General features: G+C 36.1%; 1 protein-coding gene and 1 non-coding gene across 2 annotated transcripts in view; both read left to right on the top strand.

Moving 5' to 3' along the window:
* Positions 1-26,625, top strand: part of STAM (signal transducing adaptor molecule) — a 102,576-nt gene that overhangs the window by 64,611 nt on the left and 11,340 nt on the right. Inside the window, exons 6-13 of the mRNA XM_045787591.2 lie at positions 5,266-5,356; positions 7,636-7,828; positions 9,263-9,357; positions 13,126-13,214; positions 15,056-15,143; positions 15,366-15,420; positions 15,968-16,121; positions 18,323-18,498. Coding sequence (XP_045643547.1) covers positions 5,266-5,356; positions 7,636-7,828; positions 9,263-9,357; positions 13,126-13,214; positions 15,056-15,143; positions 15,366-15,420; positions 15,968-16,121; positions 18,323-18,498 — 941 coding nt within the window. The remainder of the gene's footprint in view (positions 1-5,265; positions 5,357-7,635; positions 7,829-9,262; positions 9,358-13,125; positions 13,215-15,055; positions 15,144-15,365; positions 15,421-15,967; positions 16,122-18,322; positions 18,499-26,625) is intronic.
* Positions 9,505-9,608, top strand: LOC123786317 (U6 spliceosomal RNA). Its single transcript, XR_006777936.2, has one exon. It is a non-coding gene; the product is annotated as a U6 spliceosomal RNA (small nuclear RNA).

Raw genomic sequence — 26,625 nt, 5'->3', positions numbered from 1 at the left:
GTCTTCATGTATTTGTTTCTTATAGTTTTTTTTTTCTAGTAACTGATTTCTAATTTCAAACCATTATGGCTGGAAAAGATGCTTGATATATTTCTTCTTTTTAAATTTACTGAGTCTTATTTTGTGGCCTAACATGTGATCGATCCTAGAGAATGTTTCTTGTGAGAAGATGTGTATTCTGCTGTTTTGGGTTGGAATGTTCTGTGTGTATCTCTTACATCCATCTGGTCTAATGTGTCATTTAAGGCTGAAGTTTCCTTATTAATTTTCTATCTGGATGATCTATCAATTAACGTAAGCGGGTATTTTAAAGCCCCATACAGTTACTGTGTTGCTGTCATTTTTTCCTAAATTGTCTGTTAATATTTATTTTATATATATATTTTTTATTTTTATAATAATTTTTTGTTATGTTATGTTAGTCACCATACAGTACATCCCTAGTTTTTGATGTAATGTTCCATGATACATTACTTGCGTATAACATCCAGTGCACCATGCAATATGTGCCCTCCTTAATACCCATCACCAGCTTATCCCAATCCCCCACCCCCCCTCCCCTCTGAAGCCCTCAGTTTGTTTCCTAGAGTCCATAGTCTCTCATGGTTTATTCCCACTTCTGTTTACCACCCCCCTTCATTCTTCCCTTCCTTCTCCAACCAATCTTCTTATTTCTTATGTTCCATAAATGAGTGAAACCATATGGTAATTGTCTTTCTCTGCTTGACTTATTTCACTTAGCATACTCTCCTCCAGTCCCGTCCATGTTGCTGCAAATGTTGTGAAATTGTTCTTTTTGATGGCTGAATAATATTCCATTGTATATATGGACCACATCTTAATCCAGTCATCTGTTGAAATGCATCTCGGCTCCTTCCACAATTTAGCTATTGTGGACAATGCTGCTATGAACATTGGGGTGCATATGGCCCTTCACTTCACGTCTGTATCTTTGGGGTAAATACCCAGTAGTGCAATGGCTGGATCATAGGATAGCTCAATTTTTAACTTTTTAAGGGACCTCCACACTGTTTTCCAAAGTGGCTGTACCAACTTGCATTCCCACCAACAATGTAAGAGGGATCCCCTTTCTCCACAGCCTCTCCAACATTTGTCGTTTCCTGCCTTGTCAATTTTTGCCATTCTAACTGGCGTAAGGTGGCATCTCAATATGGTTTTGATTTGAATTTCCCTGATGGCTAATGATTTTGAACATTCTTTCATGTGTCTGTTAGCCATTTGTATGTCTTCATTGGAAAAGTGTCTGTTCATATCTTCTGCCCGTTTTATGATTTGTTTATTTGTTTCTCGCGTACTGAGTTTGAGAAGTTCTTTGTAGATCTTGTATACCAGTCTTTTATCTGTAGTGTCATTTGCAAATATCTTCTCCCATTTCGTGGGCTGCCTCTTAGTTTTTTTGACTGTTTCCTTGGCTGTGCAGAAGCTTTTTATCTTGATGAAGTCCCACAAGTTCATCTTTTCTTTTGTTTCTCTTGTCTTTGGAGATGTGTCATGAAAAAAGTTGCTGTGGCCGATGTCAAAGAGGTTGCAGCCTATGTTCTCCTCTAGGATTTTGATGGATTCCTGTCTCACATCCAGGTCTTTCATCCATTTGGAGTTTATCTTTGTGTATGGTGTGAGAGAGTGGTCAAGTTTCATTCTTTTGCATGTAGCTGTGCAATTTTCCCAGCACCATTTATTGAAGAGACTGTTTTTTTTCCACCAGATGTTTTTTCCTGCTTTATCAAAGATTAGTTGCCCAAAGAGCCGAGGGTCCATTTCTGGGTTCTCTATTCTGTTCCATTGGTCTATGTGTCTGTTTTTGTGCCAGTACCATTCTGTCTTTGTGATCACAGCTTTGTAGTATAGCTTGAAATCCGGCAACGTGATGCCCCCAGCTTTGTTTTTCATTTTATATATTTAGGTGCGCCTATGTTGGGTTCATAAATATTTACAAGTGTTTTATTTTTTTGTTGAATTGGTCCCGTCATTATGTAATGTTCTTTTTTGTCTCTTGTTACAGTCTTTGTTTTAAAGCCTGTTTTGTGATTGATATAATTAATGCTACCCAAGGTTTCTTTTCATTTCCATGGAAATTTTTTTTTCTATCCCTTCATTCTCAGTAAATGTGCCTTCAGATTTCAAGTGCGTCTATTGATGGGTCTTATTTTTTTTATTCATCTACCCTATGTGTTATGATTGGAGGGTTTAGTCCATTTATATTTAAAGTAATTGTTGATAGGTGTGTATTTATTGCCATTTTGTTCATTGTTTCCTTGGTGTTTTTGTGGTACTTTTCTGTTTCTTTTTCTTCTCTTGGTGTCTTCCTTTATGATTTGATGACTTTCTTTAGTGTTTTGTTTGGATTGCTTTCTATTTTTTGTGTATCTGTTACAGGATTTTGGTTTGTGTTTTGTTACAGGATTTTGGATTTGGGTGGTTACCCTGAGGTTTGTATATAACAACCTGTGTATATATGGCAGATTATTTTAAGTTGGTAGTTGCTTAAGTTCAGACACATTCTAAAAGCACTACATTTTTATTCCCTTCAGCCACATTTTATATTTCTGATGTCATGTTTTACATCTTTTATTTGTGTATCTATTAAGTAGTTATTGTAAATATAGTTGACTTTATTACTCTTGTCTTGTAACCTTCATACTAGCTTTATTAGTGGTTGATCAGCAACCCTTACTATATGTTTTCTTTTATCAGTGAAATTTTTTTCTTTCACATGTTTTCTTATTTCTAATTATGGTCTTTTCCCTATAAAGTAGACCCTCTAATATTTCTCGTGAAACCCTTTTAGTAGTGATGAACTCCTATAGTTTTTGTTTATTTGGGAATTCTTTATCAGTTCTTCAGTTCTGAATGATAATCTTGTCTAGTAGCGTATCCTTGGTTGTAAGTTTCTTCCTTTTCGCACTTTGAATATATTGTCTGCACTTTCTTCTTGACTGATAGAAATTCCTTCACAGACCACAAAAGATAAATGTGTCTATTTTGTGAAATTCACCAAACTGAAAAAAAATTCATATGTAATTGAAAAGGTTGTTCAGAGGAAGCATACCTTTAATTTTCAGAGATGTGTGATGTTATGCACAACTAATGAATCGTTGAACACTAATTGAAAACTAATGATGTACTATATGTTGGGTAATTAAACATAATAAAAAAACAAACAAAACCAAACCACACACACACACACACACACACACACACACACACACACGCAAAATTAGTATCCAAAGAAGATTCCACCTAGAGATGGATCAGAATTGAGGTGCTGAAAGTTTCATTTAGTGAACTGCAAAAAGCTTTTTAGTGTCCACTTTTCTAAAAAAGAAATGCTTTGTGCATTTGTTTGACAATATAAAATATACTAATGTCTATATAGAACTGTGTATGTAGAACTACATATGTATCTAGAACTGTATTTTACTGTACCATTGAATATTTTGCCTTTCATTTATTCAGCAATTATTTCTTGATTGCTAGTAATCCATCCATCTTTAGGCACATATATTCTCAGGGAACATGTAGCACAGTTATGGAGATAGATACAAGCAGATAATTTTAATATAAGTTGAGATTTATTGACTGTTACTATGTGCCAGGCACCATTCTATGTGCTGTATATGTGTTAATTTGAATACTATTTAGAATTCCATTTATGTTGCTCCTGGTTGCTTTGGGTATTCTAGTATATATATTTGTAACTGTTCACAGTCTATTTTGAGTTAATATTGTATTATTTCATGTAAAATGTAGAAACTTTGCAACTGTTTAGGGCTTATTTACTCTTCATTTCACCATCCTTTATGCAATAGTTATCATATGTATGACCTACATTACCTCTGTGTATATAGGAGAGAATGTTAAACTTTTTTTTTTATTTTAATGTTTTTTTCTTATGTTAGTCACCATACAGTACAACCCTGGTTTCTGATGTAGAGTTCGGTGATTCATTAGTTGCGTATAACACCCAGCACACCATGCAATACGTGCCCTCCTTACTACCCATCACCAGTCTATCCTTTAAACCCTCGTGGTGGCCCCCATCCTGAGTTTGGAAACTACATGTTAATTTAATCCTCTTGAAAGCCTACAATATGTAGGTGCTATTATTACCCACATTTTGTAGATGAGGGTCTTAAGGCACGAAGAGGTTAATGTACCCCAGGTCGTACATTAGAACCTGATAGATTTAGGATTTAAACCCATGTTTCCTGGCTCCACAATTTAAATTCTTAACTACCCACAGCATAGTACCTTGTTAAAAGTACTATCAGAGGAACACAGGAGGGAATGCTTAATTTAGGGGTTTAGGAAAGTTTCATTGAGAAAGTGATTATTTTAGCTGTTGACTGACTGGTGAGTTAAAACTCAATAGGGAAAAATGTGGACAGAGTAAAAGGAGCCAGAGGGGAGGACGTTATAAGTAGAAATAAATCTGTGTCAGAGGCATAAAAGTGTGTGTGTGTGTGTGTGTGTGCGTGCTAGCAGTTACTATTAACTGGAGTATATTGTCAGAATTAACTAGTTGTATTTTAGTTTACAAAATAGTATAATTTTATTAGTATATCGTTATATATAAATCACAGTTCCTGAAGATGACATCCTGCCTTTTAATCTGGAAGGAAGCAATAAAATATAACTTGAACAGATATTTTAAATTAAAAAAACTATTTGTTTTTATTTTTGTTTTTAAAGATTTTATTTATGTATTTGAGAGAGAGGGAGAGAGAGAGTCCAAAGGAAGAGGGAGAAGCAGACTCCATGCTGAACAGGGAGCCCGATGTGGGGCTTAATCCCAGGACCCTGAGATCATGACCTGAGCTGAAGGCAGACGCTTAACTGACTGGGCCATCCAGGCGCCCCCAAAATCTATTTGTTTTTAAAATATATATCTCCTTCCCTTTCTCAACCTCTTTTCTGGTGTCAGGATTTTTCTGACAATTTTTAAATCTCCTCTAGTCTTTCTTCTCTTGTTTGTGTGCTGTCTTCTTTTAGCTTACTGCCTTTACACAAATGTAGGAGAGTGCGATTAGGCTGTCAGCCCTCAGTATCCTGTTTCTTTCAGTCTTTTTTCTCCAATTCTAGCCCTTCTCCTTTCAAAGTGGAGACTGCTCCAGTTTGGATTATTTTCTGCTTCAGAAGTCTGTGGTAGATTGATAAGAAGGTTCTTGCATGTTCTTAGATTAAGTGGAGGTAGGAAAATTTGAGGACAGTCCTCAAATATTGTGTTCCTTTTTTGTGTGTTAGGCTGCAGAACAAGCAAAAGCAAGCCCAGCCTTGGTTGCCAAAGATCCTGGTACTGTGGCTAACAAAAAGGAAGAAGAAGATTTAGCAAAAGGTATGTTTTTAAGTCCTGGGTATTGGAAAGGTGGGAAGAAAATGGGTCCCTTACTTAATATTACTTTCCTGAGATATTTAAAAGTAAAAGACATAGGACTTTATGGCTAATGCTGAAATCTACTTTTGCCCCTCTACGGTATCAAATAATACTCTTCTGAGACAACTACTATTCATATATGTCCTTTCAAGTCTATGTTGTAATGCTGTTTTTATTACACTGTATATCCATAAACAATACCAGATACTTTTATGTGTCCAACAAATTCTTTTTTCATAAGTAATTATACATACCATTTACAGTTTTTTTTCATGCTACAGTGTGTCTAAGATCTATTCATAGTAAAACATATAAATCAAGTTCACTTGTTTTAACTATTATATAATAGACCAGTGTACTAATAAATATATACTATAGTTTTATCTGTCCTGCTACTGATGGATGTTTGGGTTTTCTGGGATTTTTGTTTGTCTTTTTTTTTTTTTTTTTTTTTTTTTACAATACTAAGTAGGCTGCATTGAATATTCTTATAAATATTTTTGTGTGTGTGTATTGTGTGACTGCAGCTGGAATTTTTGGCTCATGGGGAAGTACATCTTCAACTTTGCTAAATAGTTGTATTATTTCCTTTGCCATTGGCAGTGTATGAAAGTTATTAATATTTTTAATCTCCTAAAAACATTTGGTATTGTCAGAGTTTAATTTTTGTGATTCTGATAGGTTGGAAGTAATGCCCAATTATTTTGACTTTTATTTCCTTGATTACTAGTGAGTCTGTGTCCTTTTTTGTATGTTTATTAAGTGTTCTGAATACCTCTCTTTTTATTGAGTTTTTTTTTTTAAGGTAATGATACATAGTCTTAATTTTGGATGTTAAACTTTTGCCTGTTTTTTTTTTTTTTAAGATTTTATTTATTTGAGAGAGAGAGGGAGTGAGAGGTCACGAGATGGGGGACCATCAGAGGGAGAAGCAGATTCCCCGCTGAGCCGGGAGCCTGATGCAGGCTCGATCCTGGGACTCTGGGATCACAACCTGAGCCGGAGACAGTCGCTTAACTGACTGAGCCACCCAGGCACCTTTGCCTGTTATTTCTATTGTAGATATCTACTCTTGATATTTGGCTTTTACTTTAACTTTGATAATGGTGTGTTTTATCAAACAGGAGTTTTAAGTTTTGATGTAGTCAAAAGTTTTGCCTTTTTACTACGATTTTTGCTTTTTTATATCTTAAGATATTTTTCCTTACTCCCAAATCCTAAAAGGTACTTTCCTGTATTTTCTTATGATTGTTTTAAAGTTTTCGTTTTCCTTTTAGTTCTTTTATCAATGTAGAACAGAGGTGGAAGGGACGAAGAGTTGAAAGCAGGGTCATCAGTCTGTTCAGATTACATTGCAGAGCCTGAGTGACACATGGCAATGGCCTGCATTGGGGGAGGAGTGGAAGCGATAGAAGAAACACATTTGAGGGACGCCTGTGTGGGTGGCTCAGTTGGTTAAGCGTCTGACTCTTGATTTTGGCTCAGGTCATGATCTCAGGGTTGTGAGATCTAGCCTTGCCTCGGGCTCCATGCTGGGCATGGAGCCTGTCTCTCCCTCTCCCTCTACCCCTCTAAAGTTTCCCTCTGAAACTTTTGTTGTAGTTATTTCCAAGTTCCATTTCTTAGACTGATTACATAAGAATTAACTTCGGAGCCACAAAGTGCAGGTTCTCGGGTACTACCTTTGACACTCCGATTAGTAAGTCTTTATTGAGATTTGGGACTCTTGACTTCCCAGGTGATTTTGATTATCATTTTGGGAACAGAAGCTATAGGAATATATTAAAAAGATGAAAGAAAATTAAAGTATCTGCAGCTAAATAAAAAAAGTGGATCTAAGAGATTATATCTCTTTAGTACCCAGAATACTTTAAATTTTATCCATTCAGTAAAAGTAGTTATTATGCAGGGCACCTGACTGGCTCAGTTGGTAGAGCAGTGACTCTTGATCTTGGTGTTATTAAGAGTTCAAGCTTCATGTTGGATGTAGAGATGACATAAAAAAGATAAACTCTTAAAAAAAATAGTCATTATTCTGTTCAACTTTTTTATAGTTTATTCTTTAAACTTTCAGTTGTGAATGAATAAAATTGATGAAATTCTTTTTATTCAGTATGTCAAGATATGTCCTGGTTCCATCTCCACATTTAAAAGAATACCTTTTACCTTCAGATACCTTTTTGTTCTTCTTTGGATTGTCGGGTATATTAACTGGGTCTTTTTAACTCATTCTTTTCCAGCTATTGAGTTGTCCTTGAAGGACCAAAGGCAGCAGTCAACCACCCTTTCTACTTTGTACCCAAGCACATCCAATCTCTTAACTAACCACCAACATGAAGGCCGAAAAGTTCGTGCTATATATGACTTTGAAGCTGCTGAAGATAATGAACTTACTTTTAAAGCTGGAGAAATAATTACAGTTCTTGATGACAGGTGATGGATAATATCAAATTGATAATAGTTGACATTCATATGAAAATATATAACATATTACTTCTGTGTTTCGTATTATTCCTGTTGAATGTCTTTACCAAAGGTAATAAGAAAAAATATTGATGTAGATATTTTCTGTGTGTGACTGATTGCTTTGCTTGTGTCATATTGTATGGATTCTTATTTGTAGTTTAATTTTTTTTCTCATCGCTTATTTAAATAATTTTTATTTGTTTTGGAGGCCTAGTTTATTCATTTTTTGTTCCATCTAATAATATAAATTATTAAATTAGTAAGATAAATATTTTAGAAATTTTGCCAAATATGTGCATATATTTATGGAATTTGTTAGAAATATGTAATATATTGAACTTATTTATTCACAAAAAACAGTATATTGGTCAAATTCATTTTACATGAAATTATTATACATTTACATTATTATGGGAGTGATTCAGTACATCTGTTTGTTTTTTAATTTAAATTCAATTAACTAACATATAGTGTATTATTAGTTTCAGAGACAGAGTTCAGTGATTCATCTGCCTTATATAATACCCAGTGCTCATTATATCATGTGCCCTTTTTCATGTCCATCACCCAGTTACCCTATCCCCCCACCCCCCTCCTTTCCAGCAACCCTCAGTTTGTTTCCTGTAAGTACATCTGGGTTTTGACTATAGTTTTATGTTTACTCAAAAATTGTTACTGATGATTGTTACTGATAATAAAGTGCTAAAATTTGCAAGTGGTTTTAAAAACTAAATTTAAAAAAATTTAGGTTATTTCTATAGTTTACGTTGTTTTCTTGAGTGAAAGAAATGCGGTAAAGTTTGAGCTGTTTAGCTGGAAATTGCACAAAACCTTGATCATTGATTGATTCATTCAAAAAATGTTCATCGAGAGCTTGCTAGCTTTCCTTATACCAGGCACCAAGGATACAGTGGTGAACCATGAAATTTATCTGAGTGTGTGTGTTCATTGTGAATGTTTTGTGCTATAAACAGTGTCATCTGTCATGTTGTTTCTTGTGGGGGAAAAGGTGCTAGTGTGTACAAGAGAGCACACTAATTTAGGAATGGATCTGAATTAAGAGCCTACCATTACCTTACTACAAAGGAGTCTTATAGGGAACGCATGAACTACCTGAAATTGAGGAGATATTGTTTTGGGTACGAATTCAGAGCCTTGTATTCAATCTTCAAAGCTTTCACCAGCCTTCCAAAAGATAAAGAGCTGTGTGTTTAACACCTCTTTATCTTCTCTGAGGTTTTATCTTCTATTTGTAATAATGGTACATTCACTTTTTCCCCTCACTGGATTGTTGGGGGATTCAAATCTGGTAATAATGCAAATTAAACACTATAAAAGGTGAAGATTTATAGAGATAAAAATCTTTATTATAATCAAGCATTCTTTTTTGCTCCTCATTAGTGATCCCAACTGGTGGAAGGGTGAAACCCATCAAGGCATCGGGTTATTTCCCTCTAATTTTGTGACTGCTGATCTTACTGCTGAACCAGAAATGAGTAAGTATTTTCCAGTCTGTAAGTGGATGATAATCCACAACCGTCTTCTTAATAAAAGAGTAAATTCAACTTCATGGAAAGTTATAAGCTGAGCTGGGACTCTCAGATGTTAGTGCCTCCAAGGTGTTTATTAAGAATGCAGCTTGTGTGCTCGCTTCGGCAGCACATATACTAAAATTGGACCGATACAGAGATTACCATGGTCCCCGTGCAAGGATGACATGTACATTCATGAAGCATTCTATGTTTTTGTATTATATGTGGTGATGAATTACTAAATTCTGCTCCTGAACCAATATTGCACTGTATGTTAACTAACTGGAATTTAAGTAAAAATTTAAAAAGAAAAAAATGCAGCTTCCTAATCAGTAGATTATTTACCAGAAATCATTTAATTATCTGCAAATTGAAATTATCTGTCTACCAAGACTATCCTTAATCAAATAATTGGGCAGACTATGGACTTTTCTTTAAAAATACTAGATATATACCATTATAAAACTGAAGATTAAGTGTTATGAAATTTATGCATTATGTATTTTCATTATCAGTTGATAAAGTATGACAAATGCAGTGTAATCTCATAGAGAATTCTTTCTGTTCTAAGATTGAGGCCATTTCTTTAGTGTCTAGCCCCAAACTTGGAGGTAGTGGCCTGTAAGCAGTATAATAGCTTTCCTAAGCTCCCATGTCAGATAGTCAGAAGGAACCATAACTAATGATGTGAATACCTTTTTGTTTGGTTTCCAAACGTGTGCTACTAGGGGAAGTAAACTAGAAAGTAGGGCGCAGGAGGAAAAGTGATAAAATTGGAAGGCATAATGGTTGCAGGAGATGTAACTACTGGTAACCTACCAAAATATTGGTAGGCAGTTCACTATATTTCTACATAATACTATACTTGACTAATCTTCATAACGATGAGTCTGGGTCATCAAGATTAAGTCATAATCTCCTTTTTATGAAACGAATATGTTCCAGTATAGAAAGATTTCCATTAGTGGTTGAAAGGTTTAGAATTTTAAGAGTTTGTGTATATAAGTTGGTAGGCTATAGTTGTCTGGCAAAATAATTCACCTCATCTCATCTTTCTGTAATGCCGATAGAAGGGATCAAAGAGAGTTAGTTATAAGCTACAGGATGCTTAGGTCTTTTTCAGTTTATGAGAATTTTAAGAAAGGATCTTTGTCTTAGTCATCTTTTCATTTCCAACAGCGCATAGTACTGAATTGTACCCAGAATACAGGCTATGTAAATATGTAAACAATAAATGATACATATGTGTGTATATATACATATGTGTGTGTTTTCATATATATATATACACGTGTGTGTGTGTATATATATATATATATATAAATATATATATATAAAAGATACCCTTTTCTTGAATAAGAATACTTTTCTTTCAAGAGAAGGCTTTAACAAGAAATCAGACATTACTTTTATCTTTGATGAAACAAAGATGTCTCCTAATTATTGCCAAGTTGTCTCGTGTCATTTTCTGACTGATTTATGACATAGGCAGAGTCCTGATACCCATTCTAGTAATGGAGTTCTTTTTTGTTAGAACTCAAAAAATATGTTGTAGAACCTTTTTAAATGGCAGTGTATTGCGTGCCAACTTTTTAACCCGGGCTTATGGTGCCGGGTTTCTTTGTTTTTTTTTGAGGTTTGGGTTCTTTGTTTTTGTTTTGTCTCAGTAAGCTGTTGGAAAAGATGGAATTGTCTTGGACTTCTGTTCAAGATGAAATCCAAGATCTCATGGATCATGTAGCCGACTCACCTTTTTCCCCATCATATAGCAGTGCAGCTTCAAAATGAGCATTCTAGCTCTTCTTCCTGTGTGTCACTCTGGACTACTGAAAAGAAGAGCAGGAACAGAAGAGCTTCTGTAGTGGAATTGTAGCTCTTGAGTTTGGGAAATGAGTTAGCATGATCTTCTTAGCATTCTTCTTCTTCTTCTTCTTTTTTTAAGATTTTATTTATTTGAGAGAGAAAGAGAGAGCATGAGAGAGGGGAGGGTCAGAGGGAGAACCAGACTCCTCCGCTCAGCGGGGAGCCTGATGTGGGGCTCCATCCCAGGATCATGACTGGAGCCAAAGGCAGATGCTTAACCAACTGAGCCATCCAGGCACCCCTTCATAGCATTATTCTTTATGAGGAAACAGAAGCCCACTTTACTTAATGTCCTGTACAAGTACCTGCCCTGCTTAGCTTGTTTTTCTTTTGGATGTGTAGGAAGATATCATGAAAACAGTTTATTTTGTGTACACACACACACACACACACATGCACTTACGCACACACGCATATTTGGTAATAGTATTAGTGCCTATGAGAAGAAGCACTAAAAACTTGTGCATTGTCAGCTGTTAAGGTGTCGAGTCTACCATGTGTTCGCTTATGGGTAGCAGCCAATGCAGTGCTTTTCCAGCGCTCTACTTGTTAATAGCTCAAGATATAAAAAGCAGAAATATCTCTAGCACATGTCTCTTTTACCCCCTAGGAAAATAAAATCAACTGAAACTTTTGTTTGTATATAGAATTTTGCTTTATGGTGACTTAAATGGGATGAATGGAAATTAAATTATCTACATATATATAGAAGCTTACAGCACAGAATATGTAAGTGGTATGAGTTCCTGTTCTCAGAGTAAAAAATCATCGGCCAGATTCCAGTATGTGGGCTGGTAGCGCCAGATAGATTGGTATTTAAATCCAGGCTGTGTCATATATTAACTTTCTCCTGTGCAAGCGTTTTTAATATTGCTGTGCTGCTGTTAACCTCATTTTTAAAATGGGCGTATCTTATAAGATGGTAGAAGATATTCATTTGGGAGGAAATGTAATATTCTGTTATGCACATTTAATAGTTTAATTAATATATTTCTTTTCCCTAATTCAGCTCCATTCCCAAACCCCTTTTCGTCTTGATTCTTAATATTTTTCTGAATACTGGTTAACCACATTGGTACAAGGATGAGAAATGCAGAAAGGAAGTTCATTCCTTTAAAGTCGTATGGGCTTCTCAGTATGTTGGAGGAGAATGTTAATTGCTCTATTAATCATAACCTTATATTTACTAGTTAATGATACATTGAATAGTTTTTAAAGACTGCCTTGTTAAGCAAGAGAAATATGTGCTTCTGACCCGTGGTTTGCAAATCCCTTCATAACCACATTTTTATTTCAAAGAATAATGTAACTAAAAAAATGCAGGCTGATTTAGTGGAAAAGTCACATCACTGCCCATGCCCCTTGTAAAGTTCTCCACTGACCTGAATGTCATTCTCCTAGTAAAAAGTCTGACGGGCTTGCCAGAACACGTATAGCTGACTTTCCATTTCACTACATTGAAATAGCATGGTCTTTCAAATGAGATTTTTTCTTTGAAGAAACTGGTAATTTAAAAGAGGACTTATTTTAATTTGTAGAGTTCATTTATGACCGTGTAAAACTTTACTTTTTTTTTTAACTCTCATATGTACATGAGATATATGTGAGAAATATACCTCTTATTTTTAGTGAAGTATCTTTTACAGAAAATGTAAAATCTTAAGAGAAAATTAAGAAATCTTCACAGAATTCCATAAAATAATGTTCTCTCATTATTGCCTAAATCTGTACTCGAATTATTCCTTAAATTGAGTCTCTCAGATTGAAGGGAATAAAAGAAAAATCCAAATTCTCTCGTGTAATTTAAAGTGCTTTAAATAGAATTTTAAGTTTATTATAAGGAAAAGATAAATATTACATGTTTTACAGTTAAGACGGAGAAGAAGACGGTACAATTTAGTGATGATGTTCAAGTAGAAACAATAGAGCCAGAACCGGAGCAAGCCTTTATTGATGAAGTAAGTGGTTTCCTCTGTGAGAGTTGTTTGTACTTGGGATTGAAGTTGAAGTGCTGTTATTGTCATCTTTAAAAAAAATTGATTACTTGATTAATCGATGTATTTTATGTTATAAAATTCAAGCAATATAGACAAAGCAAAGATTGTCTTTGAAACTGTCTCTCTAGTCTCATTATTTAAAATTCCTGCTTAGCATTCCATCGAATGGGTTTGTATGATATAATTATTTTACTTTTGGAGCTTAGGTTTTTTGCAGGTTTTTTTGTGGTTTTTTAAAAATTATTATTGCAAACACAGTTGTAGTGAAAATTTTTTGGATGGAATATATTTAATAGAGTATGTGACTTTTATTTGCAAAGATCAGTATTTAATGCTCTGGAAATTACATCCTTTGTAACATTTTAAACTTACAATGAAAAATAATATGTCATCTTTAAAATATTTGAAGGGATTTTATAGGTTTTTGTCTTCTTTGGGAGGAACCATAAACAGAAAGTTTGAAGAGTACTCTTTTAGAGAAAGACTGTTGAAGACTGTGCTGAGAGCCAGGGAATCTAAGTGAATCAGGAAGAGTTATGTTTGACCAATTACGCTGCATAAGAAAATGTGTATAGAGTCAGTCTAGTGGTCGGTATAGAAATCTTATTTCTCTGATATTAGATAATTTCAAATAGCTGTAATTTTCTGTAAACAAATAAAACAAAAATTAACCAGATGTTAGTTGACTTTCTCATGTTACCTCCACTTCCCTCCACTTTTTTTTTTCTTTGCTGTAGGCAAACTTTTCTGACACATGCCTTCTTTTCTAGGCTACTTAAACTGAAAATTGTGAATCTTCTACATTGAAAAATAGTATCCATTACAAGATATAAAATTCTTTTGACTTTAGAAGAGTTTTTTATATACTTATGTCATTTTCACTCACCAGTGATTAGTTCATCTCTCAAGCTGTTCTTTGTAGAAACAGAGTCTTTGTTTTGGTTTAAATGACGTATAAAATTGGTAGTCTTCTACATTATTTACCTAACGTACCTATGGTTAGTAGCGTAACCATGTAAAAACCGTGCATGGAGAAAACTTTGTTATTATTGCAGTAGTGTTCTTTGGTACATGAGATCAGTATTTTGACGCTTAAAAACTTACATATAAGTACATATACACTTGTATAATATATAGATGTACTTATATAATGATGGCTTCATTAGTTCCATTGGTTTTTATAAGGGAAGATTCTGAAATCTGCGTCCTTGCTTTGAGATGCCTTCCAGCCTTTCACATAGGAAAATAGAGAAACCACAAATCTTCTTCCTTCCTTTTATAACAGACTGAAATATTGGTGGAAAGAAAATGTAGAATAAAATGTTATGGCCCTACTTAGAAGGAGAGGAGCTGCAATATAGCTGAGCTATGCCTCACTGAAACAGCTGCTGTATTCACCATGGTGGAGAAGCAATAACGAGTTGTTAGTCATAAGTAATGCCATCTTGAGAGAGAAGTTACACCTGTCAGCATGGCAAGGCGACAGCTGCTCCAAAACAAAATGACACAGAAATCCACAAGCATGACATAACAGATTGAAGAACTCACACATTTTAAGTTTAAATATGTTTCTTCTCATTTAAGAGAGTCTCTGTTAGCAGTTTCAAAAGTAAGTGGGAAGAACTTTCAAGGCTCTGACTTCACGTGTTACTAAAGAGAACAGATACTAAATACGTAAAGGCAAAATTGGAGTCTCCATATGAATCACCAAAATTCTCCATCCATTATCTGATTAATGAAGTGAGACCATATTGTTGCATAACGATTTGTTGCTTTTTTTATTAACTATTTAATTCCTTTAGGACAAAATGGACCAGTTGCTACAGATGTTGCAAAGTACAGATCCCAGTGATGACCAGCCAGATCTTCCAGAGTTACTTCATCTTGAAGGTAGACTTCGTTTTCCATTAACCTTACACATAAAGAATAACCAGAGATTATATCCAGTGTTCTGTTGCAGATGCTTTTATATTTAAATAAAGTTGAGAATGATATAAAAAATGTTAACATTTCCACTCCTCTGTGACCTAGTCTCACTTATATGGATATCCATGAGGGATGTGCTTACTTTTGCTATGTTTACTTATGTTTCTTTAAATCTTGTTATCTTAGCAATGTGTCACCAGATGGGACCTCTCATTGATGAAAAGCTGGAAGATATTGATAGGTAAAAGAACATGTGCTGTATCTATATTGTATATCTTCTCCCCTGAAGTTCTCTTTAAGTGCATACTGGGATAGAGCTGCCTTTTTATTATTTTTTTATTTTAAAGATATGCCAGAAGAACCAGTTCTCATTCACTATAGATATGGGAATTAGAATTAGAAACACCTGCCTTTTTTTTTTTAAGGTGAGCATTTATTTGACCTTAATTATATTAGTCTTTTTTTAAAAAAAAATGGTTACCTATTGTAGTCATTGTAATGCTTTAAGTGGCATTACCAGAGCCCACAAATGATCCACCCATCTCTTCTTGACTAGGGACACCTAGTTATTTCAAGGTAAAGTTAAGTACAGTAATAAGCTAGAGTTCTCCCAGCACAGTGCCTTAAGCAGTTTTGGTTGCCTTGGAGCTAAAACAGGATATTTTCTGCCATAAGGTTTAATTTTTAGTAATGTCTATATTACTGTTTGCTATTTTATGTGCCTTCTTATTTAGAACATCGTATCATTTGAATAGCGTTGTGTTTGAAATTACTGTGTAATATTTCAGAAAACATTCAGAACTCTCAGAACTTAATGTTAAAGTGATGGAAGCACTTTCACTGTATACCAAGTTAATGAATGAAGATCCAATGTATTCCATGTATGCAAAATTACAGAATCAGCAGTATTATATGCAGTCATCTGGTGTTTCTGGTTCTCAGGTAAGCTTTTAAAAAATCAAGTATATCATTTTATTTTTTATTTTTGTTTTTTTAAAGATTTTATTTATTTTAGAGAGAGCATGTGAGTGGAGGGCATGGCAAAGGGAAAGGGAGAGAGAGAGAATCTCAAGCAGACTCCCCGCTTAGTGCAGAGCCTCACTTGGGGCTCCACCTCAGACCCTGAGATCATGACCTGAGCCAAAGTCAAGAGTTGGATGCTTACTGACTGAGCCACTCAGGTAGCCCCTCAAGTGTATCATTTAAAATTTTCAATATATTTAAGATTATTTGGAATAGCTGTGTTTTTGTAAAATGTGAAACTTTCTGAAAGTAATCTTAAAATAAAGTTTAAAAGAATTTTTTACTTGATAAATACAATGTATAATACACTAATTATTCCAGTTATTCTTTTTAAAAAATTGTTTTTCTTCAAGGGTGTGCATCAGAATCACTAATCAAACTTAAAAAAACAAAAATACATGTTCCTTGGCACCACCCAAAACCTATTGAATCAAAATGTTCAAGAGTAAAACCCAAACATCTATATATTTCTAAAACTTCATATGTAATTATCTGGTTAAGAACTGCATTTTTTGTCTGATTATTACTAAATTATTACTGAATTTTTCTGGGTATCTGCAGTTTTTGGTTTTATAGTAAGTTGCTTTAATCTGAGTTTTTCCCTCTTCCTTTACATGAAAAGAGGTAGAATGTAATATAGAGAGACCTTTTCCCCCTTATTCACCTTAAACAACTATTTCAAGCGCCCTTTTCCCACAAACTCAGTAAGTTTACTGTATAGGGAATAATTAGCCAGGCACTCCATTTTACTTATGCAGAGTGGCACAGACTTTGTGCAAATTATTTTTTTTCTTAAAAAATGGCCCACTTCCCCTGAAATGAGGGGCCAGATTCCTGGAGCTGAGCAGTCAGATTTGAGCAACATGCGGCTAGGTGACACCTACTCATACCCCCTGATACCAGTTTGAGACAAAAACAAAAACTCTTCATGTTTCATTTGCAAAGTACAAAAGCAATGCATTTAAGAAGAGTGGAATAGCTCTGTTTATAATTAAGACCTTCTGTATTTTGATGTGTGGTGAGTCTCTTATGGCTTAAAAGAAGTGCTAAGATGATTGTGTTACTACTATTTTAACAGCTGATAAGAGTCTGACTACATAGACAACGGAGTTCTCTTTTCAAGTATATGAAATGGAAGGATCTAATGAATACTACAGAAAATTAGAATATTACATGTGTTTAAGATTTTGGGCATTTTAAGAGGTCAATCTCTTTAGAGTAAAATAAGTATAGTTTTTAGATGCATGAGTGGCCAAACAATAGCCCAAAGGCGAAATCCAGCCTCCCACCTGTTTTTTTTTTTAACAAACCTTTGCTGTAACATAGCCATCCTTACTCGTTTATACATTGTTCCTGGCTGCTTTCTATATGGGCAGAGTTCAGAGAGGCCCACAAAGCCTTAAATATTTATTATCTGGACTTTTGTAAAAATGTTTGCTGACACCTGCTTTTGAAAGTTAGCTTGCTCTGTGTTCACTGAACTGTAATGTAGGAAATATAAATTGTATCTATAAGTAAATGCAGTCTATTGACATGAAACGGTGAATTCAAAGATACTTCTTAAACATTTTTTGGGGGTTCCTTTTAGGAAAGTACTTAAAATATCAATATGGAAAAAGATGATATTAGTATAAAGTTTCAAGATAAGTTCCTTTACTGCTTCTACATGAGATAAACACAAGTTTAGCTCATGTTTACCTAAGAACAAAAATCATCGGAAGCCCACTTCACTGAAAAGTTTTTTTTAAATGCCTATCAAAAGAAGTAACTTTTAAAAAGATTTCAGAGATTTCATTGTTGTTCACTTCGTAACTGAATGTCTTTACAAAGAAATTTTGGCATACCTTTTAAAATCTTACAAAATGTGGGGCGCCTGGGTGGTGCAGTCGTTAAGCGTCTGCCTTCGGCTCAGGGCGTGATCCCGGAGTCCTGGGATTGAGCCCCATGTCGGGCTCTTCCGCTGGGAGCCTGCTTCTTCCTCTTCCACTCCCCCTGCTTGTGTTTCCTCTCTTGCTGGCTGTCTCTCTCTCTTCAAATAAATAAAAATTAAAAAAAAATCTTTAAAAAAAATCTTAGAAAATGTAATTTTTTTTTTTTTTTTAAATCATGAACTGTTCTAGGTATATCCAGGGCCTCCCCAAAGTGGTGCTTACCTGGTTGCAGGAAGTGCACAGATGAGCCATCTCCAGAGCTACAGTCTTCCTCCAGAGCAACTGTCTTCTCTCAGCCAAGGAGCAGTTCCACCATCTGTAAACCCAGCCCTTCCCAGTCAGCAGACTCAGGCTTCTTACCCTAAGTAATTTGATTTTTGACTGTTGTTTTGCTGTTGTTTGGAGTTAGTGCTGTTATAACTCTTAAATGCCTCCAATCACCTGTAACAGTAAGAGCTGCATAGGAAAAACCTAGGATAGATGCCATCACTAACACCAGATGATCAGCTCCATTTGTGGTTCTACCTGAAACACTGCATTATTGCATTTACTAGCCAGCAAGCTAGTCTTCTGTCTTACTGACTCACTGAACTGCTCTATTCAAGTCTTGGTTCTGTATTTTTTAAAATTCCTATCATTTTTCTTTTTATCAAGGTGAAATTGTCGTATAAGTTTCAGATGTACATTTTAATTCTTTATCTGTATGCACTATAAAGTGATAGCCACTAAAAATCTAGTTACCTCCATCACCATTCAGTAGACCTCCTTGAACCATTCTACCCACCCACTCACCCTCTTCCCCTCTGGTAACCTCCAATCTGTTCTCTGTATGAGTTTGGTTTGGTGGTTGAATTTTTTTTAGATTCCACAGAAATCATATGATATTTGTCTTTATCTGATTTATTTCACTTAACATGACAATACTTTTAAGGTCCATGCATGTTGTCTCAAGTGGTAAGATTTCATGCCTGAGTAGTATATATACACTACCTATACTACTATACACATACACACACACCCACACATCTGTTCTTTATCGATTAATACATCAGTGGACATTTTGGTTATTTCCATTCCTTGGCTATTGTAAATAATCCTGCAGTGAACATAAGGGTGGATATATCTTTTCAAATCAATATTTTTGTATTCTTCAGATAAATACCCAGAAGAGGAACAGTTGGATCATATAGTTAATCTATTCTTAATTTTTTGAGGAATCTCCATACTGTTGGGTGCACCACTTTACATTCCCACCAACAGTATATGATGATTTCCTTTTTTGTACTGCCTCATTGACACTTGTTATTTCTTGTCTTTTTGATAATACCCATTCTAATTGGTGTAAGGTGATACCTCGTTGTGATTTTGATTTGCATTTCCATGATAATTACTGATGTTGAACATCTTTCCTGTGCCTCTTTGCCATCTTTAGGTCTTCTTTGGAAAAATGTTTATTCATATCATCTTCCCCTTTTTAAATTGGATTGTTTGGTTTCTTGTTGTTGAGTTATATGAATTCTTTATATATTTTGGATATTAATCCCCTGTCAGATATATGATTTGCAAAAACTTTCTCCCATTCAGTAGGTTGCCTTTTCATTTTGATGATGGTTTCTTCTGCTGTGCAGAAGAAGCTTTTTATTTTGATGTAATACCATTCATTCATTCATTTTTTGTTTGTTTCTCTTGCCTTTGGAGTCAGATCCACAGAGATATTGCTAAGATTGATGTCAAAGAGCTTATTACCACCTGTGATTTCTTCTAGGAAATTTTATGGTATCAGGTTTTACATTCAAGTCTTTAATCCATTTTGAATTAATTTTTGTGGATGGTGTAAGCTGGTAGTCTAGTTTCATTCTTTTGCATTTGGCTATCCAGTATTGACAACACCTTTTACTGAAGATACTGTCCTTTCTACATTGTATGTTCTTGGCTACTTTGTTGTAAATTAATTGTCCCTATGTGTATGGGTGTAATTTTGAGCTTTCAGTGTTGTCCCACTGATCTGTGTGCTTTTGTCTTCCCTCTTAAAACCACATTTGCAGCATCCCATAGGTATTTCTGTTGATTTGTCTCTAGGTTTTTAAATTTTTTTTTATTTCTTTATTGAGTTAGTGATGTTCCATAGCATATTGTTTAATCTCATCTATTTGTAGTTTTTCCAGTTTTCTTCATCATGGCCAGAGAAGATGCTTGATATGATTTCAGTTTTCCTGAATTTATTGAGACTTGTTTTGTAGTCTGACATGTGATCTGTCCTAGACTATGTTCCATATGCATTTGAGAAGAATGTGTATTCTGTTCTTTTTGGATGTTGTGTTCTTTAAATATCTATTAAGTTCATCTGGTCCAATATGTTGTTTAAGGCTGATGTTTTTTATTGATTTTCTGTTGGGATGATCTACCCATTGATATAAGTGGGATGTTTAAGTTCTCTACTGTTACTGTATTATTGTCCATTCCTCTCTTTTGGTCTGTTAATAATTACTTTGTATATGTTGTTGCTACTATGTTGGATGCATATATATTTATAGATGTTGTGTTTTCTTTTGGATTGACCTTTTATATCATTATGTAATGCCCTTTGTCTATTACAGTCTTCCTTTTTTTTTTTTTTTAAGACTTTATTTTATTTATTTGAGAGAGTACAAGGGGGGAGGGTGCAGAGGGAGAAGCAGAGTTCCCACTGAGCAGAGAACCTGACACGGTGCTTGATCCCAGGACCCTGAGATCATGACCTGAGGTGAAGACAGATGCTTAACTGACTGAGCCACCCAGGCTCAGTTTAATTAGTCTTCTGATGCTTATTTTGTCTAATGTGAGTATAGCTACTTCAGCTTTCTTTTTGTTTCCATTTGCATGGAATATCTTTCTCTAGCCCTTCACTTTCAGTCTGTTTCTGTCCTTACTTTGAAGTAAGTCTTTCGTAGACTGCATATAGATGGGTCATGTTTTTTATCTATTCATCTATTCCATCTTTTTTGATTAGAGAGTTTAGTCCATTTACATTTAAACTAATTATAGATAGGTATATGTTACATGCCACTTTGTTAATTGTTTTCTGGCTATTTTCATAGTTCCTCTCTGTTCCTTCACTTTCTCTCCTCCCTTGTGGTGTGATGGCTTTCTTTAGTGTATGTTTAGATTTTTTTCTCATTTTCTTTTGTATATTTACTGTAAGTTTTTGCTTTGTGGTTACCATGAGGTTCACATGGAACTTGCTGTGCATATAACTTTGTTTTGAATTGATAGCAACTTAAATTTGAACACAGTCCAAAACTTTACATTTTTTCCCTCTACCTCCGTTTTTTATATGTTTGGTGTGTCATTTTGCATTTTTTATTTTAAATGTCCATTAATTATTACAGTTTTAGTAAATTTTACTATTTTTGTATTTTAATCCTCCTACTTGCTCTGTAAGTGATTGATCTACCTTTACTATATATTACCTTTTCCAATGAGATTTTTGCTTTTATATGTTTTCTTATTATTAATTAATGCCATTTCTTTTTACGTTAAAGTTATCCCTTTAACATTTCTTGTAAAGCCAGGTTTAGTGATGATGAATTCCTTTAGCTTTTGCTTATCTGGAAAACATTTAATCTCCTTCAATTCTGAATGATAATCTTGCTCGGTAGAGAATTTTTGGTTGGAGTTTTTTTTTTTTTTTTTTTCCATTAGCACTGTGAATACTGTATTCTGTCTATAGTTTCTGCTGAAAAATCTGCTGATAGCCTCATGGGGTTTCTCTTGTATGAATTAGTTGTTTTTCCGTTATTGCTTTTAGGATTTTCCCTTTAACTTTCACCATTTTAATTGTACTGTGCCCTTGTGTAGATCTTTTGGGTTCATCTTCTTGAGAGCTCTCTGAGCTTCCTGGACCTGCATGTTTGTTTCATTCTCCAGATTAGGGAAGTTTTCAGCTATTGTTTCTTCAGATAAGTTTTTTGGTGTTTTCTTTCTGTCTTCTCCTTCTGGGATCCTATAATGGGAATGCTATTCTGCTTAATATTTTACTAACAGTATTCATTTGTTTTCATTCTTTTTTTCTGTTCCTTCTGGACGAGTTCTCTTTGTATCCCAACTTTGGATTCATCCAGCCTGCTGTTGTACCTGCCCAGTACATTTTTCAGTTCAGTTACTGTATTTTTCAGTTCTGTTACTTTTGTTGGGTACTTTCTTATATTTTCTGTCTCCTTGTTGAAGATATCCCTGTGTTCATCCATTCTTCTTCTGAGTGTGGTGAGCTTCTTTATGACCATTACTTTGAACTCTTATCTGTTTGCTAATTGCTGTTTCATTAATGTCTTTTTCTGATATTTTTTCTTGCTCTTTGGTTGGAACATATTCCTCTGTTTCTTCATTTTGCCTGACTCTGTGTTTGTTTCTTTGTATTAGGTAAATTGACTACTTATCTCAGTCTTGAAGGATTGGCCTTGTGTAGGAAATTTCATGTAGAGCACAGAAGCACAATCCTGTCTGAGCAAAGCTAGGTGCTTACAGGGTATCCCTAGTGTGGATTGTGTGTGCCTGTCTGCTGTGTCAGGGCTCAGTTTGTGGTGTGGGAGTAGGTGGGGCTAGTGCCTGATTGGGCTGTGTCTTGCAGATGTGCTATGTCAGGGTGGTAGGCAGGGCTGTTGCCCTCGCCTGACTGTCCCTCATGGTTGTGGTATGCATGTGGGCAGGATTCTTCACTGGACATGACTGCTGTCTCTAGCAGGTTAGGATAGTTTCAAAATGGCACTTGCTAACATGGACATTAGCAAGATAGGGTGAGGTCACTAATATGGCTCCTACCAGTGTTTCTGTCCCTGAGGAAAGTCCCAACAGTTTCCTGTCTCTCTGGCAGGCACTTCAAGATTAGTAAGTGGTTCTTGTTTATATATGGTCTAGGCGCTTTTCAAATTGGTGTTATAGTGCTGGATTCTGACTGAGTTTGCATGGCTAGTGCTCTAAGAGTGAGTTCTTTGTTCCCTGTAGTCTGTGGTTTTCATGGATATAATTGCCATTGGTTTTCAAAGCCAACATTTTGGGGGCTCCCCCCATGTGGGCTCTAAAGGTTAGATCTCTCCTCAGGGGAAATGTATTTATATTTGAGATCTCACCCAATTGTGAATCACAGTGCCTGGGATGGGGTTTTTTGTCCAGATGGCGTCTCTGCCTCTCCTGCCTGTGTCACTGGTTTTTGTCCTTTGTCACAGAGGTTCTCTTTGTCCAGTTTTAAGAGTAAATTATTTCATATGTAGTTCTGTATTTGTTACATTCATGGGATGGAGTGACTCCAGGGTCTTCCTGCACTGCCATTTTGAACCCAACCCATAACTTGGTTTTGATTTTGTTTTTAGTATATGATGATATTTGAAGGACTTTAATGAAACTTAAATTTGATAACTATAATTTATCCTCCACAAATTTCATATAAAAATCTAAATGTTTTTATCACTATTGTTCTAGAATTTATAGTTCTGGCATGTCTCCTAAAACAAATATTTCCTTTTTTTTGCCCTGTGTCAGAATTTAGTATATTATTGCAAGATAAAGCATTTGAAAGGAGAGATAAAAGAAACCAAATGCTTCTATAGTTCATGTGTCCAGAAGCTGAACATGAAATGACAGACCAGTGTTTTGGCTATTTACTTATAATCCTGCTATCATAGTTAAGTGATTATATATGATAAAATTTAGAATTACGTAAGTGTTTCTTCTGCTTCAGTGGAAATTTAAACTGAAGTCTTTTCCTTTGAAGTGAGTAAAAGATAGGCATTAAGAATTCAGCAGTGTGTCATTCTAAAAGTCATGATATTCTGACTCATAACAGGAGTTTCTTGGTAGCACAGGCACAGTTTGTAGAAACTTTTCCATCTGTGTTGAAGTTGCCCAGGAATGCCGCTGTTACCATCACTGTTGCATTATTCATCCTCAAAAGAGTCACACTGGGGACACTGGGGATTTTTACACATCATTTTGTGATCACAACTAGAATTCCTAAGTGACCTTAAGAAGAAGGGTAATGGGGAGGCCAATTATAGACATAGAAAGACAGGGCATTTCCTACTGGGTTATATAGCATAGGAAAAAAAATGTTAGGTATAGCTCTTTCTCTTCTAGGACTTTTTTTTTTTTAATTTTAAGTTGAGATTTGATGAAAATGAATACCCTTACATGGATAATAAACAAATTGGTAAGGAATAACATGCTTTTTAAAAGGGAGGAGTAGGGGACCCCTTTTTCAGCCGGTCCCCTGAGTCGAGCTGGATAGGTACCAGACCAGCCTGAACATCCACGGAATCAGCCTGAGACGCAGGAAGATACATCTGGATCTCTACAAATGAACATCTCCAGCACTGAGTATTGAGGTACGAAGCGGGGAGCCATGAAACCGCACACAGATATCGGAAGATAAACGGAAGGGGGAGGGAGCCGCCGTGTTTGGGCGCTGGGAAGCGGTAGCCACCTGCATGGGGGAGCGGGCGGACTCGCGGATGGCACCCGCGAAAGAACAGACTGAGACCGTGAGCCGGGAGTGCGCGCCACCAGACTTCTCACGGAACTCTGGTGTGTTCACTGGAACCAGACTGAGACCGGGAGCTCCAGGAGCGCGCGGGGGTGGCTGGCGGCTGGCAGCTGGCGGTGTTAGAAACACAAAGGACAGAGACGCGACGGCCCTGGAAGTGATGGCTGGGACGCCGGGTGTGGGGCGCACATCCCTGGATGCTGCAGGGTTGAGCAGCACCAACAGTAACGGAGTTAAAGTGGCCAGAACATCAGTGGAGAACGGTCTGCGATCCCTCTGTTCTGAGACAGAGGCAGAGATTCGGCCACTGCTGCTCTGCCTCTCAGAAGATGCACAGCAAACCACCAGGGAAAGCTGCCAGAGAACAAAAGCCCGGAAATACCGGCTCACAGTGTGCCCATTCCCATCCCCCCTTGCAGGGGACACGGAAACTCTACCCAAACAGGGTTGCCTGAGTATCGGCACGGCAGGCCCCTCCCCCAGAAGGCAGGCTGAAAAATCAAGAAGCCCACATCCCCAGGCGCTTGGGTAGTGCAGTCCTTAAGCGTCTGTCTTCGGCTCAGGGCGTGATCCCGGTGTTCTGGAATCGAGTCCCTCATCGGGCTTCTCTACTGGGAGCCTGCTTCTTCCTCTCCCACTCCCCTGCTTGTGTTCCCTCTCTCGCTGCCTGTCTCTCTGTCACATAAATAAATAAAATCTTTAAAAAAAAAAAAAGAAAAAAGAAAAAAAAGAAGCCCATATCCCTAAGATCCCTATAAAACAAGGGTGCACAGCCTGGGTCCCGGTCAATAATTTGGGCTCTGGACAACCCCGCAACCGCTCCTCATCAGAATGACGAGAAGGAGAAGTTTCCCCCCCTCCCCCAGCAAAGAAAAGACAATGAGTCTGTGGCCTCTGCCACAGAACTAATGGATATGGATATAACCAAATTATCAGAAATGGAATTCAGAGTAATAATGGTCAAGATGATGTGTAGACTTGTAAAAAGTATTAACGAAAATGTTAATGAGAATATAGAATCTCTAAGGGCGGAAATGAGAGTGAATCTGGCAGAAATTAAAAATTCTATGAGCCCAATGCAGTCAAAACTAGAGGCTCTGACGGCCAGGGTGAATGAGGCAGAAGAACGAATCAGCAAATTGGAGGATGGGTTAGTAGAAAAAAAACTAGAATAGAATCTGGACTCAAAAAAATCCACACACAGGAATGTAGGTTACGGGAGATTACTGACTCAATGAAACGTTCCGATGTCAGAATCATCGGCATCCCCGAGGGGGTGGAGAAAAACAGAGGTCTAGAAGAGATATTTGAACAAATTGTAGCTGAAAACTTCCCAAATCTAGCGAGGGAAACAAACATTCGTGTCCAAGAGGCAGAGAGGACCCCTCCCAAGCTCAACCACGTCATAGTGCATTTCACAAATATTAGATCCAAGAATACAGTATTGAAAGCGGCCAGGGCAAAGAAATTTCTCATGTACCAAGGCAAAGATATCAGAATTACGTCAGACCTGTCTACACAGACCTGGAATGAGAGAAAGGGTTGGGGGGCCATTTTTAAAGCTCTTTCAGAGAAAAACATGCAGCCAAGGATCCTTTATCCAGCAAGGCTGTCATTCAGAATTGATGGAGAAATAAAGACCTTCCAGAATCGCCAGTCATTGACCAATTTCATAACCATGAAACCAGCCCTACAGGAGATATTAAGGGGGGTCTTATAAAAGTAAAAAGGCCCCCAGAGGGATACAGAACAGAAAATCACAATCTATAGAAACAAAAGACTTTACTGCCAACATGGCATCATTAAAATCATCTCTCTCAATAATCAGTCTCAATGTAAATGGCCTAAATGCTCCCATAAAACACTACAGGGTTGCAGACTGGATAAAAAAACTTGACCCATCCATTTGCTGTCTACAAGAGACTCATTTTGAACCTCAAGATACGTTCAGACTGAAAGTAAAGGGATGGAATACCAT

The sequence above is a fragment of the Ursus americanus genome, chromosome 31 (genome assembly GCF_024610735.1).
Source record: "Ursus americanus isolate L20-20 chromosome 31, mUrsAme1.1.p, whole genome shotgun sequence".
In the NCBI taxonomy this organism is placed as follows: Eukaryota; Metazoa; Chordata; class Mammalia; order Carnivora; family Ursidae; genus Ursus; species Ursus americanus.
Note: the sequence above shows the minus strand (reverse complement) of the source record. Positions and strands in the feature narration are given on the sequence as shown.